A 13,410-nucleotide genomic window follows, 5' to 3' on the forward strand; every position below is an offset into this window, starting at 1 on the left:
AAGAGGAACCTTTAAGCCGTGATATATATTTTTTTCCTGATGTCTTGGTTTCGCTCCTATCAGACCCGGACCTCGGTGAATGTTAGTTCGACTCTGTTTCTCTTGCAGTGGACAGGATTTTGTGCGAAGCGTGTCAGATGAGCAGAAGTGTTTGTTCGAGAACTCCCGCTGTGACAGCCAGACCGACATCTCAGGAATACTGAAATACACAGCAACTATTTTAGGTAAGGACTGCTCCGTCAATTAAAGGAATCGAAATCACCAAATGACCCCGAAATGACCCCGTTAAACCCTACAATGCGGCGATTCAGTTTAACAAATGCAGTATATGTCGTGCATGCCCGAGAGCGATATTCTGCATGCACTTTGCATACTCAAGCATGCATGCGACTTTTTATGCGTCTCAGTATTTGAGTTTTTTTTTGTTGTTGCATGCATCGGCTGCATGAAGTGCGTTGTTCTGCATCCTAAATGCAGTATTTCTCGCGATTTATTTTTTTCTTTTCACCGAGTCGTGCAGCTTTAGCGCGCGCGCGAAACGGCAAAACTTTGACCTCAATACACACTCGCTGACACTTTCCTAAAAACTCCCTGCATCGCTGCAGTCTCCCTTCCCGAGCTGTTGCTAAGATACTAACTCTGCCGTCCCTAACGAGAACACGTTTATAAATAAACCGCAATGAGCCATTTGAACCGAGCCCTGCCCAGCTAAACCTACTGCGCATCTCGCTTTTATGCAGCAGAGCCGCAGCGCTCCACCACGCGCTTGTGCCGCAGCGATTGATTTATTTGGGCAATCCATGGTTTCGCTGGGGGCCGGACCTTCAAACTTTCCATCTTTATGCAAAGCGTGTTTATATATATTCCGAGGTAAATGTCGGTAATAATCTGTGACCGTATGTTACATGTTAAAGCGCAATGCCGCTACGTTTATTAAAGCGATAACCTCTGAAGTGCTGCGTCGCTTTTACTCAAAGGTTACTGCGTAATATAAATAGTAATTCATTAAAATATAGGCTACACCGCCGTTTAACGTTTGGGTTTGGTAAAAAAATCCTCTTATGACATGTATCGACTATTGAATCATACAAATAAAACCTTTTTTTTTATCTCACACTTTTGCAATTGTGAGTTTATATCCCCCTAAAGTCTATATCTCGTGTTTTTTGTGTTTTCTGACTCAGTACTTATGGCTTTTTGTGTTACAATTCAGACTTGAGACAGCCGAGTTTCTATTTTAGAGTTCAAAATTGCAGAAAAAAAGTCTGAATTATTATGGTTTTTCTTTTAATGTAATGTTAGAAGCATGCTTCTGCTCAACAAGGATTCATTTATTTGATCAAATGATTCACATGATCCTAAATAGGCTGATTTGCTCAATCAAGGATTCATTTATTTGATCAAACACGCGGTTAGAGAGATATAATATCATTACACATGATCCTGAATAGGCTGATTTGCTCTTAAAGAAACGTTTATGATTATCAATATCTTTTATTGTGTTATTGTGTATATGTTATTATAAATATCTTTACTTTTGATCATTTTAATCCTTGTCAGTAAAAGCTATAATAACAAAAAAAAAAAACATACACGCATACGTTTATATATTTAAATTCTTCTATTTTATATTATATATTTATATAGGATATAAACATAACATTATGCACAGCACGCACTCGTATATTAAATAACTTATATTTATAAAACTTATATTTTGGATGTGATTAAACGTGATTAATCGTTTGACAGCGCTGATAAAAATGCATTTAACGTAGTATTATTATTAATGTAAATTATTTACTTAAAACAGTAATGCATTTTAAACGAGATTATTAAGCAAATTGATCTTTTTTTTTTTTTGACAGGCGTGGATTTTGCCGACATCCGCGGCCGGTTTGGGGAGGAGTTCTTTGGTTTGTGTCTGGAGGAGAACGAGAGGGTCCTTCGAGCTCTCGGGGGAAACCTGCAGGACTTCTTTAACGGTTTCGACGCACTTCTAGAACACATCAGAACGTCCTGTGGCCGGCGGGCGTCGTCCGAGGCTCCTTCTTTCCTATGCAAAGACGCTCCTCAGGAGAGCGAAGAGAAGAACGCCGAAAGCGACGTGGGACGGACTCTCCTCCTCCACTGCTTCAACCCCGATCCGACGGTGGGCGTGGCCATGCCGGGTTTAATCCGGGCCGCCGCCCGCCGCATCTACCAATCAGACGTTTCGGTGGAGGAAGCTCCTCCCACGTGGCTGCACACGGCCAATGAGGACGGCGAGCTCTCGACGGACTCCTCCCCCTCTTCATCCCCGTCTCCGCCCTCGACTTCGTCCCCCGCCTGCTTGTCCTTCCTCATTCGAGAGGTTCGGACTCAGCCCGCGTCCTCGCCGCCGCACGCCGCCGCGTCTCGCCAGCTGTCGCGCTCGCCGCTGGATTTGCGCATCGGCCTGAGCACGTTTTGCCGGGCCTTCCCCTTTCACCTGGTTCTGGGACCCAACATGGAGGTCCTGCAGGTCGGGGAGGGGCTTCGGAAACAGGCCAAGAGCGACCCGCACCGGACGCTCGCCTTCAGCCACAGCTTTGAGCTGGTTTCTCCCAGAATCCCTTGCTCCTTCCAGAACATTCTACTCCGGCTGTCCACGCCGTTCACCATTCGTACGCGACCGGACGGGTCGGCACTCGACAGCAGAGAGAAGGTAAGAGAAGTCTTGGTAGTTGTTGTTTAGGTGTGAAACACTGTCTTATTAAAGGATCGATAACATTGTTTTGTGTATTTGATCATTTATTTGGCTTCCAAAAACACCTTTGTGAACTTAATTTAGACTGAGACTTTATACCACAGATAATAAGAAGGTTAAAGTTTCGATTCACTGTTTTGTTTAGTTTTTTTATGTAGTTTTTTCTTAGTTAAGAACATGTGTTGGAGCTCTTCATATTGTATCATGGACTTTATATTGCAGCGATATCACATTGTGTGATTTTGATATGGTTATATCCCTAGTTGGTTTAAGGTTAAAAAAAATACATTATTTTGCACGTACCGTACTTTATTGTAGCTCTCTGCTCTCTGAAACGTATCGATTTTTAATCTCATCATTCTGAAAAGCACAGTGTGCTCTGATTGGCCCTCCAGTGCGTTGTGATTGGCCGAAGGCTTCAAGCATGTGAGGGAAATGTTGCACCCTTTTACCATATTTGGAAACATACAGCATCTCCGTGACAACAGTACTACAACAAGAATAAATGTTCTTTCTTTTATGTAAACATTTGGATTATGAAAATAAAGTAGACGTTGGTGCTTTTAATGAAGCGTTTCAGGAAGGTTTCGACAAGTTTGAACTTTTTTTTTTTTATAAAGAATGTTTCTTTGGTCTTTACAGAAAAACCTATGAAAATAAAATAGAAGTTGAAATGTGAAACGTAATTTTTTTTTAAATGATACCTTGGCGACTAAAATAAGTTTGTTATTTGAAAAGAAAGATAAAATATAAATATCATAAAAACTAAAAATATTTTCGAAATGTAGCCGTGGCAACTGAATGACTAAAATCGCTAACTTAAATATTTAGGAAATAAAAAACTACTCGACGACACTGAGCTAATTTAAGATTTGAAGCAGTATTAATGTGTTTATTATGAAAGTATTCATTCTTTTACGTTGATATTTTGCGGTCCATTCGAGTGATTCATTACAACGAACCGACTCCAAAATGACGAATAAACAATTTGGGCCTCTTAAATAAATGATAAATATCTTTATTAAATGGTAGAAAAAATAAATAGTAGGGGTGCAACCGATCATTGACGATCTGTACAGACCAGTCCTCGCTGGTCGGCGCTCACGTGATTCGCGGATTAACTGTTTAGTTCAACCATTATAGAGTTAACGTTATCATTTTTATGACTTATGAGTAAAGAAACTGAATGTGTGTCAGTATTAGGTCCGTGTTTTTCGTTTTAAAGGGACAGCAGTCTAAAAAATACCTACTTCCGTCTGGTCTGCTAATCAAACGACACAGCTTAAACAAAGATTAATATGTATTTAACTTATGCAGTAAGCCTTATTGTGTTGTTTTACACTTAATTATAACATTTCTGCACCTGAATACTACTGTTGCTGTCTTTTTATAGCCTGGTTGTAGGGCTGTTTATCTGTGGGTGTATTTTGTGCATTACTGACTTCCGTAGCTACGCTAATAGTTTCTGCTGGGGTATAGAAATCCTTAAAGTAAGTTTTTAAGTAATAAAAAGCGTACATTTATTAATTGTGATCCATTGCACAACTAATAAAAACGAATTAAAAGCTTAAATAAAATGCGAACATTTAAGGCTGAAAGACTTAAATGTCAATTTTTAAATGTTTCCTTGGCCGCTAAGTTGAAAAAAAAAAACTATTTAAAAACAACAACAAAAAAAGACAAAAGTGCATAAAAATACCCCAAATTAAACTGGATTTAAATGAAAAATATATATATTTTTTCAGCACTGGTGCAGTATAATATAGGCTTCATCAAAGTCAGCCCTCATGGTTTTGAAACAGTGTAACTGCATTAAAGCTAATCAACAGTGACTTTGACTGATATGTAAATCAGCTTCCTTCATAATCCTTTAATTGGCTGGAAGAAAATCCCAGGTCTCCCACTAATAAAAATAAAATCCCAGGTGTCCCCTGGTCTCTGGACATGAAAGCAGCATTAGACAGCGGGAATGTGTCCTAATTACGGAGTTTGCCGTCTCTGAAAGCCGTTGCCAAACCCGCAGGATTGTTTCCTAAATCTGAGCAGATTATTATTAAATTATTTGGACAGAGATGCACTTTTTACCAAACACACACGCAGGGTTTTACCTCTAGAATGGGAGTAGAGCCGACTCCACCTGCCGTAATGGAAGGAAGAGATACGGTTTTGTGTGTTTAGGGTCAGTGCTGGCAACCCACGACGAGCAATTTTAAATGGCTTTAAATATACATGTACGTAAAATACCTTTATTGAAGAATTTCTTTGCAACTCCTATGGTAGAAAGCGAATGGAAACCCAGATTAAAGTGTTGTTCGATCAAAAACATTCAAATGTAATTATGAATACAGAATATTCAATAATATACAAAGTTGACAAAAATTGTATTTTAGTATCCATGGGATACTTTTATATTTAGAAATAATTATTTAAACGGTTAATTTTACATTTATAGTTAATGTTTTAGTGATTTATTATTTTTTAAATGACTATTTTCTATTAATATTTTGGATGAATTAATTTTTATTTATTTTAATTATATTCAATTGAGGTTTTGTTGTTAATTTTTGTCTTTTTTTAATTAATTTTTTTAATGTCAGTTCGACATAACAAAATTTAAGGGAAAAAATATTATCTATTTTTTTTTAATACTTATATCCTTATACGTATATCCTTAAACTTAAATTAACATTTTTAAATGAACAATTATTAACATTTTCAACATTTCCTTAATTGAGTATGCAATAACATTTGCATTTAACAAAATGTAGTTTATTTTGTCTTTTTTATAGTTAAAAATACAATGTAAAGTTCAGCTGACTTCCATGTCATTTTTCAGCAAATCCTGTCTTTTTATTGTGCTACCCTAACCATGCATTTTCGTGGCATATTTCTCATTATTCCTGCTGTCACATCAGAGCTGAAACTCTTCGCTCGGTGATGAATTTACGAGTTTTGTCTCAGTTCCCCGTCATTTAGCAGCGGCTTTTATTTTTCCCAGAGTAAGTTGCAGGGTGCTGATGGCAGGAACAGGCCGTCCCGCTGGAGACATCAGTGCCTCGCTCTGGGGTACACTGGTGATTGTGTTTGGAGAAACTTAGGAACAAAGCACTTTTCTTCAAGCTGTGTGTGTGTGTGTGTGTGTGTCCTAAAGCTGCTTACTGGACTGAGGATGATAAATGTGAGCAAATATGAATAAACAGCATAACACCGTGTCAGCAATAAAAGAGCGTGATGCAGTGCGACAAAAATAGATTATAATCAACGGCATGGACAAATGCATTCATTATTATCCCCGTGCTCTAGTTTTGTTTTAGCATTTCTCAGTGTTATTAATGTTATTTTATGGTTTATTTATGTTTATGTTTAGTATTGCGCTATAATATTAAGAAGAAAAAAAAAAGGTTTTATTTTATATTTTAATTTTTTTTTTGTAGATTTGTTGTGTGTTTTTTTTTTTCTGTATATTCTTTATTTTTCTTTATTTAATTATGTATGTAATTTATTATTTATTCAGTACAGTGAGTTAAACTGAAATGAAAATGAGAAACCTTGCCTAAAATGTTAAAACGTTAAAAGGTTTCCATAATTGTTTTTTTTTTTTTTTTTTTTTTTTTTTAAGTTAATGTTTACCAAGGTTAATTCATTTTATGTAATTTAACTTTTTTACTATTACTATTTAGTTATAATTTAATAATTATTTTATTTAATATCCCTGTATTTTATTTTTGTATTTATTATTTGTTTATTAGTGGTTCTACTTATCTACTAGCTTTCTTTTAATTAGCAAAAATATTCTAAATGTAAATATTAAGGACTGACAATTAATAATAATTTAATATTGATTATTATATATATATATATATATATACATATACATATATATATATATATATATATATATATATATATATATATATATATATATATATATAAATGATTTTTTTAGGTTTTTGTTAGTTTAGTAACCTTGATGCATATGTAATTTAGATTAAAAAAGTTGTTTTTATTAAATAAAAATTTAAATGTTAAAACTATTTTTTGGTTCAAAAGGTTTGGGTTTTAGTGTTATTTTGTGTTGTTCATTATTAAAAACAAACAAAGTAAATAATGCATTGCTTTCCAAGTAACGCAATTCTAATGATTTACGCAATATTGAGATGCATTACTTTTAAAAGTGACTTTCCCCAACCCCGGTGAGAGACCTTCAGCGTTCACTCAGAAGTATGAATTGTGACGCTATCGCTCTGATTAGCACCTCGTGGCGCTCTGGAGTGCAAATGTCTTTTTAAAGCTCTCCTCTTCAGCCCTCGTTCTCTTTAATCTGTTGTTCTTTGAAGGATGTGTCGTCAGATCAGACGAGTGTAAACGTTTTAGCGTGTCACAGAAAGACGTTTGTTGTCTTGTCATGTAAAACGCCGCTACGTTTGAATCAAGGTGGCTTTGCTAACGGAGCAGATAAATAATTAAACAGAGGAACAGATGATGAAATGAAAGTCAGGTGTCTGATCTCTGCACCTGTACAGAGACAAGCTGATGAGAATTGATGTAGAATTGTTTGATTCAACACAAATCTCCGTTTCTAGACGAGCAGTGTCTTTGGGGAAGTTAGGAGTACATTCTTGAATCAGATTTCACAGAATATTCATTTAATTGCTAATATTATTTTATCCTTCAATGTAATAAAGTGTGCTATCATCCATCCATCATTGTTTTTCATTCGATAATTCCATTTGGCCATCCGTTCATCTGTTCATTTATCTATCTATCTATTCATCCATCCATCCATTGTTCATTCTATCCTTCCATCCATCCATTCATTCTTTGTTCTAACTTCTATCATTCCATTTTACCCATCCGTTCCTGTATTATACGGTCCGACCCTCTATCCCTCCATCCATCCATCAAACCAACCGTCCGTTCATCCCATACATCCTTTGTTCTGTTATTCTATCATTCCATCCATCCATAGATACATCCATCCATCCGTTGTTCATTCTGTTCATCCAGTGACCAATTCGTCTATCTACCAGTCTGTCTATCCATCTTTCCACTCATCTGTCCATTGTTCATTCTGTCGTTCCATCCATCCATCATCCATTTTTCATTTATTCCATTTGTCCATCCATTCATCTGTTCATTTATCTATCCGTCCATCCATCCATCGTCCATTGTTTTATCATTCCATCCATCCATTAATTCATCCAACCATCATTCATTCTGTCCTTTCTTCCATTTATCCATCCGTGCTTTGTTCTAACTTCCATATAACCCATCCAGTCCGACCCTCCAACCATCCCTCCATCTATCTCCATCTCCAGCCAACGATCCATCCCTCCATCTATCCATCCATCCCCCATCCATCAGTCCAACTAACAATTTCTATCCATCCCTCCATCCATCCAGCCAACCAACCATTTATCCATCCGTCCGTCCCTCCATCCCTTCATTCATCCGTTCATCCCTTGCATCCCTCATTTGTTCATCCCATACATCCTTTGTTCTGTTATTCTATCCTTCCATCCATCCATTGTTCCTTCTATTCATCCATCCAGGCATCTATTCATTTATCTACCAATCAGTTCGTCTATCCACCATTCCACTCACCCATCCATTGGTCATTCTATCATTCCATCCATCCATCTGTCCCTCCATCCATCAATCCAACCATCCCTCCATCCATTCAGACATCCATCCCTCCATCCATCAGTCCAACTAACAATTTCTATCCATCTCTCCATCCATCCAGCCAACCAAACTTCCATCCATCCATCCATCCATCCATCCATCTGTCACTCCATCCATCAGTCCAACCATCCCTCCATCCATTCATCCAAACAACCAACCAACCGTTTATCCATCCATCCGTCCGTCCCTCCATCCATCAACCCAACCAACCGTCACTCCATCCCTTCATCCATCCGTTCATCCCTTGCATCCCTCATTTGTTCTGTTATTCTATCATTCCATCCATCCATTGTTCCTTCTATTCATCCATCCAGCCATCTATTCATTTATCTATCTATCTATCAGTCGGTTCATCTATCCACCATTCCACTCACCCATCCATTGGTCATTCTATCGTTCCATCCATCCATCGTTCCCCCATTTGTTTTCACTCCATCAATTTCCTCTATCCATTAATCTATCATTCCATCCATCATCAGTTGTAAGCCAAAATTGTTTGACAAACTTTGCGTATATTATAAAAGCTTAAATGTCATTTCATTTTGAACCTACTCCATTAAAATCATGCTGCAGTTTTGCATTCCTCTCTTCCTAACTCAATACAAATGGACTTTTAAATTCCTGAGTTTCATTCTTAATTCTATTCTGAATGACGCACAGCTGTACTTTAATCTTAGTGAGTTTCAACGACTAGAAAGTTACAGATACGGACTGCTGTAGAGAGGGATTTTCAGCTGATGTTCTGCTTGTTTTCACTTCTTTAGCTCCGACTGATGATGAAGATATGCAGTAATCGATCCTGCACGGTTTGTTGTGGAAATCTGTGTTTCTGTGAAGCCAGAGGAAGCATATGTCTGTATCTCAGGGCTGTTTATATATTTATTGTATGGTTCTATAAACGGTTCCTCCGCAGTGAGGCTTGAACTCCAGCCAGGACGGTTCCTGCAGGATTCTGCTGTGCTCAGTCTCTCGTCGCAGCTGCTCGACTCAGACCTTTAGTGTTTGTGCTGTAATGGGTTTGTTACTCTGTAGGGCGAAGTCATTAAACAGTCTTGTTACTTTTGCATGTAAAAAATCTACACCTTAATCGCAAACCGTCAGCGTTTCTTCTTAATCTGCGTCATTTCACGTTCCTCAGAGTTGCATGGATTCTGCCTTATTTACTGAAGTCAGCATGCGCTTTAGATTTAAGCTGTTGAGGGTTATGCATATAACCACTCTTGTGGTTAATAAAAACAGAGGTTTAGTATGCGTTCAGTATCTCTATCCTTATAAAATCACCAAGTTATTGCAGCGTGTCAGTGTGAAATTTGAAGTAGACCATCCTTGATTATTGTTTATAGTATTTATATACTTATTTATTTTTTTTATATTTATTTTTGTTTTAAAGTTTCATTAATTTTGTCCTTTTTTTTGTTAGAATTCAGATCCTGTAATGGGTGTCTATTAATATTTTTTTATAGTTTTTGTTTTCAATTTTATTTTCTTTTTGAAATATTAATGTTGTAGTAATTTTGTTACTTTTTATTTGATGAGGCATTTTTTGTTTTTTTGTACATTAAGGTGAACTAAATGAAAATGACAAATGTTGCCTTGGTAACAAGCTAACGTAAAATTAATTTACGAAATAATATATTATATTTTTAGTTAGCATTTATTTTACATTTAAATTTTTGTAATCTTACATAAAACGTATAGTTACGTATACATACGTTACATATCGTAATCAAACAATTATAGTTTTTTTTTTATTTTCATCCAATATTTTGTTTTATTTCAAATAACAAACTTTTTTTTTTTTAATAGTTTTATCTAACAGTATTAATCATCATATTTGTATTCAAGTGTGTCTAATACAAACACGCAATACACTCATCAGGCATTTAGAGGTGTATCACTGTGAATTGGAAATTTACCAAATTTAGAAGGTTGCCATGGAGACCTCTAGGAGTGTGTGTGTGTGTGTGTGTGTGTGTGTGTGTAGATGTGAACACTTGAAACGTGAAAGCAAAATTGTATAGTATACAAGTATGTGCATCTGCTGGATGATTGTGCAAAGGGTCGGGTTCACAGTCCTGTTATCGCCATAGAAACAGGGAAGTTTCAGAGTGATGAGACGGAGTACAGAAGTATACGGCCTCTCTCTCTCACACACACACACACACACACACACACACACACACACACACACACACACGCACGCACACAGCCCAGTCTTTCAGCACACTGCATTATTTAAGCAGAACTCTCCATCTCTGCATAATACATCTATACAGCCGGGGCCGAGGCGAGGAAACACACACACACACATACACACACACATAGGCATTTTCGTAAATATATATACACTTAATCGTAATGATCTGTTTACACCTGAAATGTTATATATATATATATATATATATATATATATATATATATATATATATATATATATATAAACCAATAAAAATAAGAACAAATTATATAACATGTAATGTTTTAGATGTCTACAATACATTTTGATTACATTTTTTATAGTTTTCATATATTTTTTAGTTTTAGTTAATGTTCATTTTATTTTAATAATGGTTACATTATGCGTATTTATTTATTAATATTTTTTGTTTTGTTTTCATCGTTTAACTTGATGTATTAAAAACTAATGCTGAAATAAAAAATGCATGAAACAACAAAAACAACCTAATTAGTATGACAAAAATACAGCGAACTTTATTTTTAAATAAAAAAAATTTCAATTTCAACATGTGGGTTAGCCATCGTTAGCCAACTATGGACTTCTCGTTATTTCCATTCAACTCTGTCGTTAGCGATAGAAATTGCCATCATTTTTTTTGGGAAAAGCCTTTTTGTTTTAGCATTCATGTTCAAAACCAGCAAATGGACATTTTAATATAATATAACATTTGACCTAATCACATTTGTTGTCTTTATGGATGGGTAATTGTGTAGTAAAAATAATCCTCTGTTTCATAAACTATAACGGCTTAAGATTATTTATCCTAGCCTACCTTTTGAGTATTATATTCCAATATCATTATGCCTCAGTTAGCTAGATATAGATGGAGAGTTGTTGTTTTACGGATGCTCTCTGCTGTTTAATATTTATGATGAAATCACATAGCTTCGATTCATATTTGTTCTGTTAATGCATTGTCTGCTGGTTTATTTGGCGACTCTTCAGTACACCACATTAAGTGTGCCATTTATTACTTTAAGTGCAGATTAACACATGACCACGCTTTTTTAAAAAAAGAAATCACAGAAGAGTAAAAAACAATATTGTGATGTAAGAAACAACGCTGGTCGTGGGTTCGAGGTGTGCTTTGACAATAACCAGTCATATTGGCGGCACTGAGAGGCCCCCAGATAAGGTCCTTAGGGCCCCATAAAGCCTTAGGCTGGCCCTGGTATGTCTATGAAGCACCGTGATTTGAGGAATGCTTCATATCTGGAGCACAGACTCTGCCGGACGAGTGAAATAATATGCATTCACTAACAAACTCGGATTCATCGCATATTCTAGATATATTCTCATAAAACATGCAGAGAGCATTGAATACCTGCTCAAGAATTCCACCATAGCAACCGAATCCTAATAAAAGAACAGCCTCTCTCACTAAATCTCTCTCTCTCTCTCTCCTCGAGTGACGTGATGAGATCGTGTGTGTGTGTGTGTGTGTGTGTGTGTGTGTGTGTGTGTGTGTGTGTGTGTGTGTTTGAAATGTATGACGCCACAATCCGATATGCTTTGTTGTTTTTCTTGACAAGCATGTAAACATATTCATGCGAGTGCGTCTTCATGGCAGCACAGACGCGTCAGGCTTATTGCATTAATATTAATTCCCGACCAATAAATTGAATTTGTAATACGATATGCATATTTGCTTTTCCGTTTCAGTGCTTAACTTTCGTCTGTGTGCGTGCGCGTGCGTGTGTGTGTTTCAGGCGATGGAGCTCAAAGGTCAGATGCTTCACCTCCCAGAATCCAACTCCATCATGTTTCTGGGCTCGCCGCGTGTCGATAGGCTGGAGGAGCTCATGGGGCGGGGCTTACATCTGTCTGACATCCCTATTCATGACGCCACACGTGATGTCATTCTGGTGGGTGTGTCAAACATTAGTTTTCCGTAAACAGAATAGAGTTTGTCTAATGAACCGTTACTTGACGAATCAAGTTTAAATATAGCTATTATTAATTGCAATCATTTATTGTTTTGACTTCATATTATACTTTATTATGCAAATTAACTGCGGTAAAAGCTACACTGAAAACATTTTAGAAACAATTTACCTTTAGAAATGGCTTGCAGATTTAGTAATTCATTACAAACGGCAAGCAGCAAATTTATATAAAAGTGAAATTTTGAAATAGAAACAATTAAATTGGATTTTCTTGTAAGACTTACCTGTGTTTGTGTAAATTATTTGAAAAACTTATTTGAAAAACAGTTGCAATAATTGACAGCTGAAATAAAATTATTAGATTAAAAACTTTACATTAAAAATTAGCTGAAATTCTAGTAATAAAATAACGATTAAAACCGATTTTAATGTATTTTAATCAAATAACAAAAACTAAAATAAATATAAAGGTAAAGGTAAATGCTAAAAAGGTTTTTCATATTTATGTTCATTTTCGTTTCAAGTTTTTTAAATAATAGAATGATAAATATGTTTTATATACTTAACAGAATTACTAGAACTTTAGCTAAAATAAATCTAAATTAAAGATGAATAGAAATACACGGAACAGATTCATAATTTTAAGTAGTTTGGGTTTTATGATTATCATCACTTTGGTTTTTAATGTTTATATTCAACCTTATTTTTATTTGCATAAAATTTCTAAAACTTATTATGAAATAAAAATTAAAACAAAACATTTTTGTTTTAATGAAAAAAAAAAAAAAAGATGAAAATTGAAATAAAAACCCCAAATATGAAAATGAAAGCTAATTGAAAATATTAAGTACAGTTTGTAAATAATACAAAAA

General features: G+C 35.7%; 1 protein-coding gene across 1 annotated transcript in view; it reads left to right on the forward strand.

Annotated features, from left to right (window-relative positions):
- gucy1a2 (guanylate cyclase 1, soluble, alpha 2) overlaps positions 1 to 13,410 on the forward strand; it is a 29,382-nt gene that overhangs the window by 6,012 nt on the left and 9,960 nt on the right. Inside the window, exons 3-5 of the mRNA XM_043259809.1 lie at positions 109 to 224; positions 1,869 to 2,686; positions 12,362 to 12,517. Coding sequence (XP_043115744.1) covers positions 109 to 224; positions 1,869 to 2,686; positions 12,362 to 12,517 — 1,090 coding nt within the window. The remainder of the gene's footprint in view (positions 1 to 108; positions 225 to 1,868; positions 2,687 to 12,361; positions 12,518 to 13,410) is intronic.

This window comes from Puntigrus tetrazona, chromosome 15, assembly GCF_018831695.1.
Source record: "Puntigrus tetrazona isolate hp1 chromosome 15, ASM1883169v1, whole genome shotgun sequence".
Taxonomy (NCBI): Eukaryota; Metazoa; Chordata; class Actinopteri; order Cypriniformes; family Cyprinidae; genus Puntigrus; species Puntigrus tetrazona.